The following is a 19,678-nucleotide window of genomic DNA, read 5'->3' as shown; positions in this document are numbered from 1 at the left end:
ACAAACGGGCCCGATGACTTAACTGCATGGAACAGAATATTTAGGAAATGTTTTACAAACGTATTGGAGAATTGAGACAAATCTGTGATGGGACCACAGACCTAAGAACATAAAAAAGCAAGATAGTAATCAACTCCAGGTCAAAATAAAAAGTTGTACCAGCAGCCTGGCCAATGTGGCTCAATGGTTGAACGTCAACCCATGAACCAAGAGGTCATTGGTTCAATTCCCAATCGGGGGCTTGATCCCCAGGGGGTGTACAGAAGGCAGCTGATTGATGTAGTTTCTCTCTCATAGATGTTTCTATCTCTTCGTCCCTCTCCCTTCCTCTCTCTCTAAAAATCAATAATTAAAAAACAGAAAAAACAGACCAGCTGGTGTGGCTCAGTAGTTGAGCATTGACCTATGAACCAGGAGGTCAGTTTGATTCCCAGTCGGTCGGTCAGAGCACATGCCTGGGTTGCAGGCTCGGTCCCCACTGGGGACATGCAGGAAGCAGCCGGTCAATGATTCTCTCTCAGCATTGATGTTTCTATCTCTCTTTCCCTCTCCCTTCCTTGCTGAAATCAATAAAAACATATTAAAACAAAACAAAACATTCATTTTTCCCTACTTGGATTAGCAGTGAATAATACTCACATAGTAACGGAAAGGTAAACATTATTTTTTTTAAGCAACAGTATGCTATGATTATATTGAGGCAATGCAGGAAGGAACAAGAGAGGTGCAGGTTTAGTGAAGGGGCGCTAAACCACCATCTTTTGGAACAGGAAGTCAATAGAAAATAGCTAATATCAGCAGAGCAAGCAACAGTAGATTAAGTATTATAGTGGTTCTCAAAGTGTATTTCACTTTCTGTGAAGACAAAACTATTTCATGTAATACTGATATTATTTGCCTTTTCACATGTTGACATTTACACTGATGGTGCAAAAGTCACAATGGGTAAAATTGCTGGTGCTTTAGCAGCACAAATTACGGTGCTGTCAACATTGACTAATGGTCATTGTGTTCTTTACCATCACACTCGCAATCTTAAAAAAGAAAATCCGGTTTTACTTAAAAATATCCATGATGAAGCAATAAAAATCATTACTTTTATTAAATCTCAACCTTGAGTCCATGTTTTGTTTTGTTTTTTAATTTTAATTTTTATTTATTTCAATGAAGAAGGGAGAGGGAGAGAGAGATAGAAACATCAATGATGAGAGACAATCATTGACCGGCTTCCTCCTACAGGCCACCTACTGGGGATCGAGTCCACAACCTGGGCATGTGCCCTGACCAGGAATAGAACCCGCCACCTTTTGGTGTATGGGACTACACCCAACAATTAAGCTACATGGGTCAGGGTAAGTCCATGTCTTTTTAACATTCTGGATGGTGAAATGGGAAGTAGCATAAAGCATTTCTATTGGATATGAGCACTTGTGTGATTTTTTTTTTTAGTTGAACTAGGTACTGAAGAGTGACTGACAAATTATGGCTTCTCAGACTTGAGTATTCAGCAGTCATTTTCTCAAAATGTCATTTCCAGTACAAATAACTGATAACATTTTAAGTACAAAAAACTGTAACAATTGTCGCCAATAAAAAAAATTGAGCTTTCAAGGAAAAATAAGAGATTTGGAAAACTTGGATCCTCCACAGTAAGTTTAGGGCTTCCCAATACTTAGACTTTTTGATGAAATCAATTATCATATTAACAAATGTGATTTTTAAAAACTATCATATAAAAAATGTGCCAACATTTGGAAGGTCTGCATTACTCATTTTCCAAATGACTAATGGGTGATGTTTCTCAGTTTTAATTTCTAATATGATAATTACAGATATAAACCACATAGATAAAATCTCTCTCTTTTAGGTCTCAATAACTTTTAAGACTACAAAGGAGTCCTGAGAACAAAAAGGTTAAGAACCAGTGGCATATCACTTAGAAATTAGAGGTAAATAAATAGGAAATTCCAAAAAGAGTTGATAGTGGTCTGTTCTTTAATATTCAACTTTTTATGAAATCTACCTGTATTAATTTGGAAAAGCAAATTTAAATATTTCAAAACCAATAAATAAATACCTTCCCTTATATAAATATTATAAGGTTATCTCGTTTCTTTAGATAACATTTCTCTTCCTTACGAAAATGAGAGTGAAAACATCCATGAGCAATTGGACAGCCAGGAAGCGATAGAGAAATTATTCAAATGCCCAAACTCTCTGTCAGAAGCACTTTTGTCCTTACTCAGACAGCCAGAATGAATTCAGCCAACCCCAAAGAACAGTCAGTAACATCACTCTGACTTTAACACCATGACCCACTCAAAAATAATGCACTGGTCAGGCTGCCTTTTGAAAAGGTATTAAAATTGACCCAGCTATCCTAAGACTTTTGAGGGTAAGGACGAAAAGAGACGGCTATCCATGTTAGGGAATGCTTTTATAGAAATGCCCTGGCCCAGCTATGTGTTTTAGAATGCCAAATCCTCATGATAGTTACAGAATAGCAGTGATTCATGGCTCAGAAGAAATGAGTCATTGATCTGGGGAAATAGGGCAGGTCCAGATGATAAAGAAGAGCCCACCTTTCATGCACTAAGGATAGCTCACCAGATCTGCTAACATGGCTAGCTACAAGCCTAAGAATGAAGACATGGAGGAGACACATTTTTCAGATGTAACTGGACTTCTGGGCTGCATACCACCATTCTGCTGTTAGGTTACTCTTTTATCTAAACTATGGCTTGAATAAATATTATGACTCATTGCTTTAGCACATTAAAAACTTCTAAATGTAATTTGAATGTGTTATTCTGACTCACCAGTAATGCTCATTAAAAGAATGATTACTCAGAGCCTTTCTTTAGTCCAGCTCTTGCCCTTCCAGTGTCCCTGTTCCACCTCTTATTGTTCCCTCTCCTAATGCCATGTTCATTTCCATCACAGAGCCTATATATCACTTATAATTATACATTTATACACACACACACACACACATACACACACGCACGCGCGCACCCCCCCCCCCCACACACACACCCATTACTGGACAATAAATACCACATGGCAGAGATGATCACGTCCATTTACCACTTGTTTATCTGGCTCTTGGCCAGATGGCACATTCTAGATGCTCCAAAAAGTGCTTGTTGTATACATGTTAAATGAATGAATTTAAATTAGGATTATTATAGCCTAAAGTCTGTTTCATTTTTTAAGAAGGCTTGGGGTCTGGAAAAGTTCTTTCCTTGATTGTCTATAACCATCTTTATCTAACAATGCCTGAAACAGCTAAAAGATAGTGTATTTACTTGCTGACATGTTCAGCTCTCTCCCTGATCAGTGCGCTCTTCATATACTGAGTGCAATGGGAGTATATTGGACAGTCTGATGATATTAAATGTTTTCTAACAGGACCCAAAGTTATGCTGGATTTCATGACGGAACTTGGTGTTTTGAATGTCTTGTTTAAGTGAGTTAACAAGTTTTCATATCCAATGGCTATTTCCCACTGATAGGAGTATGGCGGTACCAGTGAGGAGGATTTGTCTATGCTTTAACTTTAATTAAAATCTGAAGTTTTCTGAGTGGTACCTTTTTGGTAAATTAAGAAAAGCATAAATAAAATAGTTGCCTAATATAAACTCATTAAGACTACCCCTTACCACATAGCCAACTTTAGACAAGAGGGAGGATGAATAAATGTGAAGTTGAGAATAATTCCTAAAATAATTTTTAAAGGACTAATTACTTTGAGCAGGGATGACTAGAAACTTTTATTTTCTCCCTCTAGAATTCCTATCTTTTCTTTCTCTCATAGCACTTACTACTGAACTACTGTATAATTCACTTCTTTATTAAATATACTGTTTATTGTCTATTTCTTTCACTTCATCTAGAATAAAATTTGTCAGGAAATTTTGCTTCATTTACTGATGAATCCTAAGTGCTTGGAATAGTTCCTGATGCATAGTGAGTACTGAATAAATTATTATTGAATAAATAAGTAAACGAATATATTACATTTTCTAGTTTTGTTATTAATGCAATATACTTGATTTTTTCCAATGTTATATGTTTAAAGTAAGTTTCTTCTTTTCATCTATTTGCTATGTTAATCTTTCTTTCAGAATAAATTTTATTTGTTCAATTTGGAGCCTCTTTTATAGTGTTGCCTTTGTCTCAAGAATTCCAAGTTTTATTTATCATAATAAAATCAATGTTCTTAACCAAAGTAACAGAATAAAAGGGAGAAAATCATAAAATAATCTCAATAAAAGCAGAAAAAATTCAACATCATTCATGATTTTTTAAAAATCATAAAATATCTAATCAAAAGGAAACTGTAACAAAATCCTACGTAATGGTGAAAAATGGAAGTTATTCCTTTTAGATCACAAACAAGACTATAGTACCTAGTATCACCACTTCTAGTCAACGTTGTACAGGAGGGCTTAGCTAGCTCAACTGAAATATAAGACACAGGAGAATATATTAGAATGTTTATAATCACATTGTTCATATTAGGAAAAAGAAACTGGAGGCAATGCAAATGTACATCAATGTCCTCTACCCCTGCAGTTAAATAGCAATGAAAACGAGTGAATTAGAGTTAGGGAAAAATTCAAGTAGAGAAGAATATATACATTGATTCCACTTATATAACATTTTTAAAACATGAAATACTAATATCATTTTTAAAAACTTATTATGGAAACTTCCAAACATATACAAAGTAGAGACACTGGTTTAATGAACCCCATGCACACTTAGCTTCAACAAATTATCAACAAATGGCAAATGTGTTTCGTTTATATTCTCCACTTCTCCCTACCTTGGATTATTTTAATGTAAATCTAGGATTTTTGTCATTTCACCTGAAAATATTTCTGTACCAATATTGTTTAGGATTGTAAATTAGTCTGGTTTTTAATCTCAAAATAGATCCTGCCTCAAAGGACCATGTGCAACAGTGAGGTGACTGCAACACAGTCTGTGAGGGGTGTTCTGTTGGAGTAAAGACTAAGGAGCAGGTGCTAGAATGTTAACTGGAGATTGCAACATCTGGGTCAAGGAACTGAGCAGCGGGAGGTCTCTGGGGGTTGGGAGGAGGTCCCTCCAGGTCAGGAGATCTTTGAAGAAATTGCAAAAATGCTCAGCATAGAAACAAACAGCAATTTGTTAAAATACAGATGTATGGGCCTCACTCCTACAGGGCCTGGGTCAGTAGGTCCAAGGTGGAACCTGTGACTTTGCATATCCACCAAGGTCCCAGGTGACGCTGACACTGCTGATCCAGGGACCTACTTTAGTAGCGTGTTCTAGGAACCTCTCAAACTCTAGCCTCTGTTCTCTCTCTAAACTTATCTCAAATCATTTCCTCTTTATCTTCTGGTGCCATTTTCTTCAGTTCCTTTAAGTGAACAATTGTCTTGCTGCCTCAAGAGCTCAAATTTGCTGTTCCCTCACCCTGCAACACTTTTCCTCACACCCCACTTTGCTGGGCTAACTCCTAGTCCTCTTTTAAGTACCACTTTTCAGAAAATTCTTCCTTAATATACTCTCAAGGTTTGGTCCGTTTGCTATATGCCTCTCCTTTATAATATTTATCACAATTGTAATTATACAATAATTTGTGAATTTTTTGTTTATTGTCTGTGTTCCTTCCTAGAGTCTAAGCTCCATGAGAGCAGGAAGATTTCTTGTTTGCTGCTTTAATTTTAGTGCCTATAACAGTACATGTCCCATTATTGGCACTTAATATTTGTTAAAGGAAGGTATCTAGATTTTCCCAAAAAGGAGAAGAAAAAGCCCCTAAATAATGTAATATTTAAAAATATTTACATAATATTTCATATTTCACATGATAATTACATATTCGGGGTGGGGCAAAAGTAGGTTTACAGTTGTTCACATGGAAAATAATTAATAAATAATAATACAAGAATAAACTGTGTTTCTTGTAGTCACAACTGTAAACCTACTTTTGCCCACCTGTATAATTTCTTATAACATTTTAAAGAATTCTCCTAAACTATTTAAGATGAAGATATTTTCCTTTATAACTAATTTATTTCCTCAGCACACTACTAGAAAGCATAGGTCCAGAAGTGCCAATAGCAAAATTTAACAGCCAAAGCAGACATCAACATTTATAAAAGGTAAATTTGTGCTGCTTCAGAAGGTTGCGTACAAGCAAATATACTTAGTGTGACCCAGCTGTACATTCCTGGGGAAAGAATTTGGAGTCATGATATATAAAAGGATCATGGCCATTTGCTGTGAATTCCTGTCGACTCTTTCATCTGTGGGTAACGCATGAATGTATTTCATTTTCTAAGACAAATCCTCCAATGAACCTATGTCTAAGATTAACAAGCTTTCAAAAACACGAGTGATATAGAATACCATCCCTACAAAACAAAGCATTTTCTACCCAATTCACTTGGAAATCAACAAAGATATGCAAAAATGATTTTTCAATGTGCTAAACCTGGGTTACAAGAACATAAGTAAAATACTGATTATACACAGGAGCACATAGATACAAGGTTAGACCCCAGTTTCCAGAAAGACATTACATTTCCTTGAAAAAATAGCAAAAGGGTGATTTTCTCTTTCCCTGTGGTGTTCCTATGTGGCAACCCCAAATGTCTCATTATTATTTTAATGCATTTTAAAATGAATCCTGTAGATCAAAATCTACACTCCTGGGTTCTATGGAGATGTCTTCATTTCCGTGGTAAGCAAGCAGGTAGGGGCTGGAGGGCCTCCCCACCCAACCCTCTTCATTTCCCAAAGCACTCATTTTATCTTTAAAAAAAGTGTGTGTGTGTGTGTGTTTGTGTGAAATATGTATTGGGTAACATGTAAACAGACTTATTGTGAGAAGAAAAGTGGGAGGAGTTACTGCCAGAAGAAGGTTGGAAAATACCATTCCAGTCTAGCACTATTAGAAGTTAGTTCCAAGTATTACCTGTATTTTTAGTCCCTTTTGTAATTATAAAGATATTGTGTCAGGCTTTTCCTAGTGTCCAGGTCATCTTGAACTGTTCCCAGTTCCACTGCCTTCTCACTTGACCTTCAGTCCTGCATTTCCGACAGCCTATTGGATATGGTCCCTTCATCTGCTCACATTCAAGTCATCAAACTCATCCATAAATCATCCACCTCTTGCATTTTCTCAGTCCTTGCCAGTGACCTCATCTCAGGTGCACAGCTTCAAACTTGTGGAGTAAATATTTTTTTACTTTTCCTTCCTAGCTAATCAATCACCAGTTCAGCTTGATTTCTTTTCTCCTATACGTATATATTACTCACTCACATCTTTTTTCTGTTTTCCTAGTGCCCCCACGCCAGTCCTATCAGAGCATTCGATGCCTGGGATAGCTTCCTTAGTAGCCTCATGGGTCTATTCATTTCTGATCTTACTCATTATTCCAGATTAATTCTACCTAAATGCTCCCTTTCATATTGTTACTTTCCTATACACAACTATAGATGGTTTCCACTTGGTTTTGCAACCAAGACTAAACTATTCTGCTTTGCTTTCAAGGCTCTTCAAAATCATCTGATTCCACTCTTCTTTCTAGTTAGACCAGTCCCTTTCCTGTCACATAAAAATAGTGCAATTCCAGTGTCTGTATCTTCATATGAACATGTTGAGTGGACCTGGCCTAAAACAAACTATCTCTCTGTCTACTTCTTCAGTCTTTTCCCTCATCTTTTCTCCCCTGTGATCCCAAGTTCCTCACATAGCCAAGTACTTGTAATTCCCTGAAAACACTGGTCTCTGGGCCTTTGCACTTGCTTTCCTCTTCCACCCTTGGTCTCTTCAAACTGAAGCTGCACCTCCTATGTTAACTCTTCTTTATCCTGCACTCCAGGCAAAGTAATCATATCTTACTTTGAGTTGCCATTGCATCCTATACTTACTTCTATTATAGCCTATATTGTACAATATTATAATGTTTTGATTACATTTGTTTGATTGCTCTTTTAAATTTGAGCTGCCCTCTCAGAATAGTTTTAGGCTTGGTTTCAAAACGAGGTCCCTGACCTCCAATAACACACAGTTGTTTTGTGCTCCTGGTGAGTCACTTTAGTAAGACTTATACGTATTTGCTGGATAAATGAATAAGTAAATTTCTACCTAAATCTTCCTCATTCTTCAAGACTTAACTAAAACCCAAATACATCTCTGAAGCCTTCTTTGACTTCTTTAGTCCTCCACCCCTTCTCTGATAGTTCTTATGGTTGAGACTATAAAAATTAGGATGATTTCTTTAATTGGATAGCAAGTTCCTTGAGGGCAAGGGACATATATCTATACTGTCTCTGTCATTGCACTGGATCACAGTGCTGAGCGCATAGTAAAATCTAAATAAACATTTACTTAGAGTTATGTAAATTCTATTCTCAGGAAAATAATGACAGCTAATAGTCTATTTGGAAAACTCTAAATTTTTTCTAAATATAATTGCAGTCATTAAATTAGATACTAATTCATTTAGAAAATATTTAGTGAATACCAACTAACTTCCTGGCACCAAACCAGTGGTTGGGGATTCAGGTATGAATTCTAACAGTAAAGAAATTCTTCCCAGGTAAAGTTAGTATTGCTTCATTGGAGCTGTGTACATTTTTTCCACTTTTAAATTTGTAAATTTATAATTGTTTTTTTTTTCTCTCCCTAGGATATTTTTTTTATTGAATTTTAGAGAGAGAGAAAAAAGTGTATGTAGGGGGGAAGCAGAATGTGTGTGTGTGTGTGTGTGAGAGAGAGAGAGAGAGAGAGAGAGAGAGAGAGAGAGAGAGAGAGAAACTGATGTGAGAGAGAAATATCACATTGATTGGTTGCCTCCCATATGCGCCCAACCAGGTTTCAAACCCATGACCTGGGTATGTGCCCTGACCAGGAATGGAGTCCACAACCTTTTTGGTGAATGGGATGATGCTCCAACCAACTGAGCCACCTGGCCAGGGCTAAGTAGTTTTTTAGTGAACACCAGATTATATTGTTTTGGGGGGATAGGATCTTATAGCTCTTCCTGGCTGATTGTTCTCATAGGAGCATGAATTCTTTTTTTGTTGTTGTTTGTTTGAGATTGTCAGAGTCAAGAAATGGGGAGAATGAATTTGGAATGATCTGGTCTAATTTTTTTTTTGTCCAATCTATGTCCAGAAATTACTGGGTTGGATAATCTAAGTAAATTGTGTGTGTACCAAAACTTGAGTGCTCACTAGCTTCCTTAGATTCACCAGATGTCACTGATAGGTATCCATCAAGAGTCTGTGATGACACCTCACCAGAGTCCCAGGAGTATCAGCAGGCACATTCAGGGTAGAAGGGAAGACACTGTCCTGTGTGGTTCAGTTTCAACCATTTGCCACATCTTAAGCCAACTGTCTCACTCCTGATTCAAACCTAAGTTGAGTTTCTTGTCTTCCTCTTTCTTTATGCATTAGTTTCCTCAACATTTCTTAGTAAATACTATAGGCCAGAAGTTGTGCTTGGTGCTCAAGATAGTTACATAGGTAAAACAACTAAATCCCTGCCCTCAAGGAGGTCATTTAGATAACCGTATAGAAATTATATTCCATTGTAGGAGTAATATTCAAATATTACCTTACATTGCCTTTGAAAAGCAAAATTCTATATATGAATATGTCTTGTCTTTGGACTAGGATTCTTTGGATCAGTAGACATATATTAATAAAAATCATTATTAATATTAATACTATTTCTGTCCTATCATATGAATATTCTCTAAGAAAAAGATGAGGAACTGCTTACATACCTAGAATAAGTGTTAAATAGTAATGAGGTCATGTTCTAGTAGTAATTAGGTATTAGGGAAGCAAAGTAACTCTTACAGGACTCTAAATACCGGTAATTCTCTACAAAAGTAATACACTTTAAGCACATTATTCACATAGTATTATAGGGTTACAGCTAGCAAATGTCACCCTGGGGCTACAGCTGTATCCACATTTTGTGGGGCCTGAAGCTCATAAATGTGGAAGGTCTGCATAAAAAAATAAAATAAAATTAGATCCCAAAGTTAGGGATAGCTTATGCAAATGAGGAGCCTTGAAGCTTAGGCTTCATCTGCTTTACAGAAAAGCTGAGTGGTAGGCACATAAAAATGGACTCATCTGTCATACTAGGGAAAGATTTGGACATTAGGAAGAATAGTATTCGTTAAGCTGATATCAAAAAGTTTATAATAAATACATTACCTGTAAAATGAATCTGTAAATTGACCTTAGCAACATCCTTATTTTATCTTTATTCTATCAGCTTTTATTCGATTATTTGGCTTTCTTTAAAATTAAAAAAAAATACTTTAAAAAAAAAATACTTTCTTTTTAAAGCTTTAGCCTGTAGACCTGTGCTGTCCGATACCATAGTCATTAGCCACATGTGGTATTGAGCACTTGAAATGTCACCATTACAACTGAGGGACTGAACTTTAAATTATATTTAATTTTAATTAAAAAAACTGATATCAACTCAATTTTACAAAATTGAATATTACAAAAAATTTAAGTAGGTTTAGAATCACTTGTGCATGTCAATCTACTTTTTAAACTATAGGTTTCATAAAATCTAAATGTAAATTAATTATTTCCTAAGAAAATGTAGTAGCCAAATTGAGATGTGCTGTAATTGTAGAATTCACACTGGATTTTCAAGGCCTAGTATGACAAAAAGAATGTAAAATATCATATAAATAATGTTTATATTGATAACATGTGGAAATGATGATGTTTTCATTTACTGGTCAAATAATGTACATTTAAAAAGTTAATTTTTCTCAGTCTTTACTTTTTAAAAATGTGGCTACTAGAAAAATTTTAATTACATATATGGCTAACATTATATTTCTATTGGACAGTGTTGCTTTAAACTCTGACTGTTTTTCTTAAAGGCAGTATATAATTTTTGAAACCACTTACTTAAAAGATAAACTTAGGAGAATCATGGTAGATGGAAAGCAATTACTAAGCATTACTCATGGGGCATTTTACCTTACTTGAGGTGGTGGAATTCCTACCACTATGCAATCCAACTGTACTCTGGTTCCTTCTGGAACTTCTCTGCTCCATAACTTTTGAGTGAATCGGGGAGGTTGCCCCAGAGGTTCTTCATAGTACAAGGATGACGGTGAAGACCCTGGGGTGGTGTCTCCGCCAGCTGCCTCACTGGCAGCCTGCTCAGCCTCACGCCGCTTGGTTTCCTGCTGTTCAAGGGCATGATTCACTTCGTTATCTCTAGTATCTGTAGGGATGGGAATGGGAACAGATGATCTTTCTCTTTTTTCTGATAGAGCTGAGAAACTGGAGCTATTTTCCTGTATAACTTTGTTTTGAGATTCCAACTTGCTCTTGTGGTTTTTGCAGGCCCGGGGTCTAATCCTTTTGGAGCTATGGGCTTTGAAAAGGGAGGACAGCTCTTCAATAAAATCAGCAGCCTTATTTAAGAATAGTTTTTTGGACTGAGCCTCAGAACTATACTGTGGCCTCGTTGCCTCTTGAGGGCTCTCGATAGAGCTGGTAGGACTTGGAGAGTTATCCTGGCGGAAGTTAGGGTCAAAACTTGGTTTCGATGGGTGTTTCATCTGATCAGAAGAAAGACGTTTTCTAGCTTGAGCTTCATCTGCTTTCTCTAAAGGGTCATGATTGATCGCCAATCTTGCCAGATTGACACTTTCATCTAATTCTTCTTGGCTCAGAAAAGCTGAAAGATCTGGAAGGTCATCTTGGCCTCCTCCTCCTCCTTCTGCAGCTCCAGAAGGACTGCCAAAATGGAAAGGGTTGGAAGAAGGCTCTGCTCGGCTCCTCTCATTGTTTCCCCGATGTCTGGTTTCTGCTAAATAGCTCTCTCTGAGGAGCTGAGAAATGGAAGTAGAAGCTTCTATGCTGTCGTCTTGCATGCTGTGAGAAAATAATAATAATAAGTTTGGATCATTTCCAGAGAACAATAAGTCTATGTTTACTAAAGCATGATGGATTCCTAAGAACTTAAAGCTTGAAATAAACAATTGCCTAATTTTGATACTTTTACAAAATTTACTATGAAGACTTAAAGATTATTCTCAAATTGTAAAATGAAGAGAAACTGAATGAGATTTTACTGAAATTGAAAATAAAAACATAGGTGTTACCACTTTATTAAATTCTTTAAATGTAAGTTCAACTGTGAAAGCTATGCTATAGCTATAGTAACATTAAATAAAATTTCTAAATATAATTTTGATAATATCTGTTAAGGGCTTTTACTTATAAAGCACTTTCATACACAGATTTGCTCTCCATCCTCTCCTTTTACCTTGAATGTAATAAAATAATAAAAATTAAAAGATATTGACAATATAATCTCAATTGGTTAGTGAAATTAGAAACTTGACCTAGTTAATGAAAATAAATAATGCTTTTGTTTTAAGAAAACTAGAAACAGTTTTTTAAATTTGCTGTTGTTTATAGGTTTAATCTGCTCTTGAAAACTATAATGATTTAGCCTTTTCAAATAAGGTATAACTAATTTAATTTCTATAAAGATATGAGTTAGACCCTAGGTTTTAAAATATCTCTTAAATTAACATTGGTGAAGAAGGAAAATGGGAGACAGGAAAGTGGGGGGCAAGACAGGACACTCTTCACTTTATACCCTTTCCTGACTTTTCAATTTTAATTATATGAACACATTACCGATTCAAAAAATAAATATCTTAAAGCTTAAGAAAATAGTACAGTAACCTTAGTTCTAAGTCCCCTGGACTAGAGGGTTTGGTAATGCAAACCAATGTTATATTATTAATATTATATCTATTTATTCATTCACACACTTACTAGAGGGATGGCAAACTTGTGACCCACAGGCTATTACTCCTCTCTGCCCTCCTTATAAAAGATGTAGCTAACTGATTACAGTACTTTTTCCGTTGACCTTGACTTTCTTAACACTCCACTCCATCTGCTACCACCAATCAATCAGAGATGGTAATGGAGATGAAAACTATTTACCATTCTGCCCTCGCTGGTTTGGCTCAGTGGATAGAGTGTTGGCCTGTGGACTGAAGGGTCCCGGGTTCTATTTCAGTCAAGGGCACATGCCCAGATTGCAGGCTCGATCCCCAGTAGGGGGAGTGCAGGAGGCAGCCAGTCAATGATTCTGATCATTGATGTTTCTATCTCTCCCTCCCTCTCCCTTCCTCTCTGAAATCAATAAAAAAAAAAAAATCTTTTTTAAAAGCTATTTACCATTCATGGCTACTAATTGCTGGGCCTTGTGCTGGGAAAATGGAGAGGAAACTAATCTCCTAAATCTTTTCTGGTTTTTATGACAAAACTTATTTCAGTTCACTCCTTATATGATAGTCGCACTTGAATCACAAATAAAACGTCCTAAAGTTCTCAAACTTTTAGAATGTTATTCAAAACCAACCTCTAAATTGGCAAAGTGGGCAATGACCTTGAGAGGGCAATTAGAGATGGCTAAAAGGATTACCTACAGCAAATATTTTTCCACATGCTTGTTGCAGCCTGAGATTTCTACTACTGGATCCATTTATTTGGGTGAGAAGTCTATTCTGTCTTAATAAAAGATTAATTGGCAATTGGATGGGTACAAAGATTTATCTACAAAGATGTTCATCATAGTATAGATGGTATTAAAAAATTGGGATCATGTCCAATAACAAATTCGTTAATTAAATTATGATATCAGATAGAACTATATGGCTATGTTAAAGTTTGTACAATTGTAAATGACATACAAAATAGTACATGAAAGTATAATTGACGTCCCAATTGAAAATTTGTCTCATTTGCCCTAACCGGTTTAGCTTAGTGGATAGAGCATTGGCCTGTGGTCTAAAGGGTCCCAGGTTCGATTCTGGTCAAGGGCATATACCTTGGTTGTGGGCACATCCCCAGTAAGGGGTGTGCAGGAGGCAGCTGATCGATGTTTCTCTCTCATTGATGTTTCTAACTCTCTATCCCTCTCCCTTCCTCTCTGTAAAAAATCAATAATATATATTTAAAAAAAAAAAGAAAATTTGTCTCATTTGTGCATTAACTATGTAGAAGAACAGTTAAAGATATATGAAATCAGGTAAAAAATGCCATTTGAAAATTCAATTAATGTACTAATTGAAAATCCTTCTCATTTGTTAATCAACCAATTCCTTAGCCTAGTTTGAGTTTCTGTATATATTTAGATGTGAAGAAGAAAATTGAGTGCTTTATGAATCAGGATGGCCTTCTCCCTATTTGTTTGACATTACTCATACTGTGTCTTAATGTACCTTTGTCTCTATTTAATATGGCTTTTATCTTGAGCAATATGGAATGAGCATTGGCCTTAGAATCAAATCTGTTTTCAAATTATGGCTTCATTTCTCAGCAGTTATATAACTTTGAGAAATTTACTTAAGTTCTCTAAACTGGAATTCTCATCTGTAAAACATGGATAATATTTATTTCCCAGGGAAGTAAGGATTAATAACATAATGAATGCAAAGCCCTTAAAACAGGACCCATTATAATGGACACTCAAACAATATTAGTAAAAATTAATACTTAGGTAAAGAACATGTTAACGCTGAAGAACTTTTAAAAAGCTTATATTGACTCAGCCAGTGTGGCTCAGTGGTTGGCCTGTGAACCAGGAGGTCATAGTTCGATTCCCTGCCCAGGTTGTGGGATCGATCCTCAGTGTAGGGCGTGCAGGAGACAGCCAATCAAGGATTCCCTCTCATCATTGATGTTTCTATCTCTCTCCCTCTCTGAAATCAATAAAAATATATTTAAAAAAATAAAAAGCTTATTTTAGGGTGGAAATTGAAAAGAAAATACTCATATAAGTAATCACTGCTCTCTGCAACTATTTTTTCATTTTTAAAGAAGCTAATTAATGTGTAACTGTGTGTCTGTTCTGATGCTTATGGTCATGAGAAATTATTATGATAATGAAACTTCAGGTATTCAAAATAAAGAATTTCTTTAATATTTTAATGTAGTATTTATTACCTAACACCTGGAGTTAGATAGATCTGGTTCAAATCAAAGTTCTGACACTTCTTAGTTGTATAAATTCAAGAAAAGTTAACTTCTGTAAGCTTCAGTTTACTCATTTATTAAACAGGTATAATAACAGTAGCCATCTCATGGGTTGAAGTAATGATTAAATGTGTTTGGCATTTTGTAAATGTTCAATAAATGGTAGTTACTATTATAATTATTGTTATTGTTATTATTATCATTTAACAGCTTTAGCCACATACCATGATAAGAAATGGAAGTAGGCCCTAGCCGGTTTGGCTCAGTGGACAGAGCATCCGCCTGTGGACTGAAGGGTCCCAGGGTTGGATTCTGGTCAAGGGCACATGCTTGGATTTCAGGCTTAATCCTTAATAGGGGGCATGCAAGAGGCAGCCGATCAATGATTCTCTCTCATCATTGATGTTTCTGTCTATCTGTCTCCCTCTCCCTTCCTCTCTGAAAGCAATAAAAATATTTTTAAAAAGAAAAAAAAAAATGGAAGTAGAACTAGTGAAGTGACTTGATCTAAGGACAAACTTTAAAGAGAAATTTAACTTTTGATTTGTAGTTAATTGAGCATCGTCTATATTCCATTGAGATACATGTAGTTTCATTAACAAACTGAGCTGCTCTCAGATCTTTGTACATATTGTCTTTGTGTGAGCTGCTCCCTGTCCCCACCTCCCTTTACTATCTTACTGGGCCAAGTCCTACATGGCCTTCAGTTCTTAGCTGAGACATCCCTTAGGGATTTCTTCTTTTCTCTGGGTTGGGTACCAATATGCTCGTAAAGCTCACACTTCTTACCCCCAACAGCACTTATTACAATATATGAAATTTGGCTGTTTACTTTTCTGCCTACCTCACTTAGCTTTGTACACCACCATCTCTGTACACACACAGCACATAGAAGGTTATCAATAGATATCTATTGAGTTATTTTGTTCATTAGAATATCCTTCTAAATCAATTGCTGTTTTTCTTTTTTCTTAATTGCAGGAGAAAATAATATAAACAGAAATCATGTTTTCAAAGAAAACTTACAGGTACAGAAAAAATATAAGTACGTTTTACATATAAATATAAAATATAAATATGTACATAACTTCTAGGTGACTTTCAAATGTAAATTTATTCATAGTGGATAAAATAAGTAGTGCAATTAAGCTTTGTTTTCATCCCAGAAGTATCAAAGAACATCTGATTATAATCAGAAACCTGGGTTTGTATCTCGGCTCCAACACTGAATAACTTTGTATTCTTGAGCAAGTCATTTAATGCATCTGAATCTCAGTTATTCTCATCTATAGAATAGGATAATAGCAATTCCATCTCAGAGGGTTCTCAGATGTAAATGCATACATAAATTGCTAAACTGATAAATATTACCTAAAATAGGAAATAGGAAAATGTATCACTTTCTCTTTCAAGCATTAATTTAAAATCTGTTATAAAATTTGTACTTTTAACAAGCCTAAGTGCTGTCATGTAAACTCTAGCTTTCTTATTTGTCTGATAAATATTTATTGAGCATCTACTATGTGATATTCTGGGCACTGTGGATTCAACAGTGAACAAAAGACAAAGCCCCTACCCTTGTGGAGTTGACAATCTAGTGGGAAAGATATAAATATTAAGAAGAAAAATGAAGTCGGGCAAGGGAATCGAGAATGATGGGGAAGGAAGGGTCCCAGTGTTGGATTTCCCAGGGAAGTAAGGATTAATAACTTTCCCTCTTTTAGCGGGAAAGTCAGGCAAAGCTTCTGACGCAGCGGAGAAGTTTTCCATGTGACCACCTGGGGGAAGAATGTTCCTGGCTGAGGAAGAAGCAAGTGTCAAAGCCAGGACAGGTAGATGTTTGCTGTGTCTGAGTCAAGCCCAGTGTGCCAGGAGGTGAGTGAAGTCACAGAGGTACAAGGCTAGATCATGTAAGGAATTGCAGACCAAGGAAGGACTTTAAGTTTTATTAAATGTGTGAATGGGACACCATTTTACAGTTTTGAGAAGCAGATGAAATGGTTTTGAAAAAGTTCAATCATGGCTACTATGCAAAGAATCAAGTTAAAGGGGGCAAATGTGGAAATAAGCAGATCAATTAGGAGACGATTACAATATGCTATGCAAGAGATGGTGGTGTCTTGGATCAATGAGTGGTTATCGGTGGGGAAGGGTGAGAAGTGGTCAGATATGAGCTATCTTTTGAAAGTAGAGCCAGTGTGATTTGCTGATGGATTGAGTGTGGGATGTGAGAGAAAGAGCAGAGTAAAAGGTGACCACAATAATTATGGCTTGAGCAAATAGGTGAGTGGTGGAATGATTTACTCGAACGAGCCAAGAGCAGGTTTCAGGAAAGGAAATTAAAAGTTCTCTTAGACATTTCACCTAGGGTATTCTTTCTGCTTCTGACAAAATTGAAACTTAGATTTTATGCCATTTTCAAAATAAGAAGGAGCAACTGCCCTTGAAAACAGATCATGGTTGTAGTGAAATAGTCCTATGTTAAAAATGAAACAATATGGCATAAATAATCATGACAGACTAGTAAATCATGTAAACTAACTCAGCCACATAGAATGCTTATTGAATGTTCTTTACTTTGCTAAATATCTCTGTTTTTTTTCCTAGGATTTTTCCTGAAAAGAAGATCTCTAAAAAACTTGCTAAAAATGTAAGAGTCCGGTTCATACAAACAAAACTTGATGCTGATACCCTTGGGTATACAGTCATGTGCCACATAACAATGTTTGGGTCAATGATGGAACATATATTCAATGGTGGTCCCATATGATTACTGTATAGTAGAGCTAAAACATTCTTTTTTTTTTTTTTTTTTTATATTTTATTGATTTTTTTTACAGAGAGGAAGGGAGAGAGATAGAGAGTTAGAAACATCGATGAGAGAGAAACATCGATCAGCCGCCTCCTGCACATCTCCTACTGGGGATGTGCCCGCAACCCAGGTACATGCCCTTGACCCGGAATCGAACCTGGGACCTTTCAGTCCGCAGGCCGACGCTCTATCCACTGAGCCAAAACCGGTTTCGGCAGCTAAAACATTCTTATTACCTCCTGCTGGTGTTGCTGTGGAAATGTCGTAAAGTACTAGTGCAAAGCATTACCGTTTGTGCCGTCTCAGGCTATCCAGAAGGGCTAGAAATGCTTGGGGACTCAGCTGGGCCACTAAGCTTTCCCATACACACCTCCCCTTTCTAAACCAATGTGCCAACTGAACTGACCCTTATAGTTCTTAGTATAATACAAGATACCCTTCAGCAATAACCATTAGGAAACTCTGAACAACAACAACAAAAAAGAGTTTATTACTTACAGGCCCTGGAGCATGCACCATGTGCCTGGGGCAACAGCGAGGTTTCAGGTAGAGAGAGAAAGAGAGGGAGCAGGAGCCTGGCGTTCTCCTTTTACTGGAGTCGAGGGTGGTAGCCTAGGTTTTCATGGGCTCACTCTTTATTGGTGAATTTAAGACATAAAAACCAGCCCTGGCTGGTTTGGCTTAGTGGATAGAGCGCTGATCCAAGGAGTGAAAGGTCTCAGGTTCTATTCTGGCCAAGGGCACATACCTCAGTTGCAGTCTCAATCTCTGGCCCTGTTGGGGCAAATATGGGAGACAACCAATCGATGTGTCTCTCTCACATCAATGTTTCTCTCTCTGTGTCTCTTCCCCTCTCTTCCACTCTCTCTGAAAATCAATGGAAAAATATCCTTGGATGAGAATTGTATATCATGCCCTGGCTGGTGTGGCTTAGTTGGTTGGGCGTTGTCTCATGCACCAAAAGGTTGCCAGTTCCATTCCTGGTCAGGGCCCGGGTTGCATGCTCCATCCCCCATATGGGACATGCAGGAGGCAGCCAATTGATGTTTTGCTCTCACATCAATGTTTCTCACACTCTCTTTCTTCCTCTCTCTCTAAAAATCAATTTAAAACATTTAATTTAAGAAAACATACATAAGAGCCATAACTTAAGGCATGGGAAGAGGAAAAAAACAAGTAGCCCAAATGGTCAGTTATCAAAATCAACCAAGATTTCTAAAACAAAGGCACCTCAGTGGGGCAAGGCAGCTTGGTTATTTATCTAATCTTGAGACTGGCAATGCATTTATTCTAGATAGCCTTAGTTTAAGTAGATGCCTGGGTAATCAGGCATTTGCATTACACACACATAAAAAGTCAACTGTCAGGGCTCAGACTACATTACTCATGTGTTTGTAGTGATGCTTGTGTAAATAAACCTACTATGCTGCCAGTCTTATAGAAGTATAGCACATACAATTAACTAAAAGGCTAGAACATCCAGGTTTGTGATGGTTGCCCGATGAAATCACCTAACGACGCCTTTTTCAGAGCATATGCTCGTTAAGGAGCAAATGACTGTATTTCTTTTTTTTCTTTTTAATATATTTTATTGATTTTTTTACAGAGAGGAAGGAAGAGGGATAGAGAGTTAGAAACATCGATGAGAGAGAAACATCCATCAGCCGCCTCCTGCATACCTCCTACTGGGGATGTGCCCGCAACCAAGGTACATGCCCTTGACCAGAATCGAACCTGGGACCTTTCAGTCCACAGGCCAATGCTCTATCCACTGAGCCAAACCAGTTAGGGCTGTATTTCTTA

General features: G+C 36.7%; 1 protein-coding gene across 2 annotated transcripts in view; it reads right to left on the bottom strand.

Annotated features, from left to right (window-relative positions):
- Window positions 1-19,678, bottom strand: part of MYPN (myopalladin) — an 82,053-nt gene that overhangs the window by 54,457 nt on the left and 7,918 nt on the right. The window contains exon 3 of one of the 2 annotated variants that reach the window (XM_014456706.2): window positions 11,032-11,937. In XM_014456706.2, coding sequence (XP_014312192.1) covers window positions 11,032-11,936 — 905 coding nt within the window. In that variant the 5' untranslated portion in view covers window position 11,937. Of the gene's footprint in view, window positions 1-2,139; window positions 2,160-11,031; window positions 11,938-19,678 lie in introns of those variants that run through there. The other variant, XM_023754645.1, reaches the window with a different exon arrangement.

The sequence above is a fragment of the Myotis lucifugus genome, unplaced genomic scaffold (assembly GCF_000147115.1).
Source record: "Myotis lucifugus unplaced genomic scaffold, Myoluc2.0 scaffold_62, whole genome shotgun sequence".
Taxonomy (NCBI): domain Eukaryota; kingdom Metazoa; phylum Chordata; class Mammalia; order Chiroptera; family Vespertilionidae; genus Myotis; species Myotis lucifugus.
The sequence above is the reverse complement of the archived record's forward strand: the minus strand, read 5'-3'. Positions and strand labels throughout refer to the sequence as shown.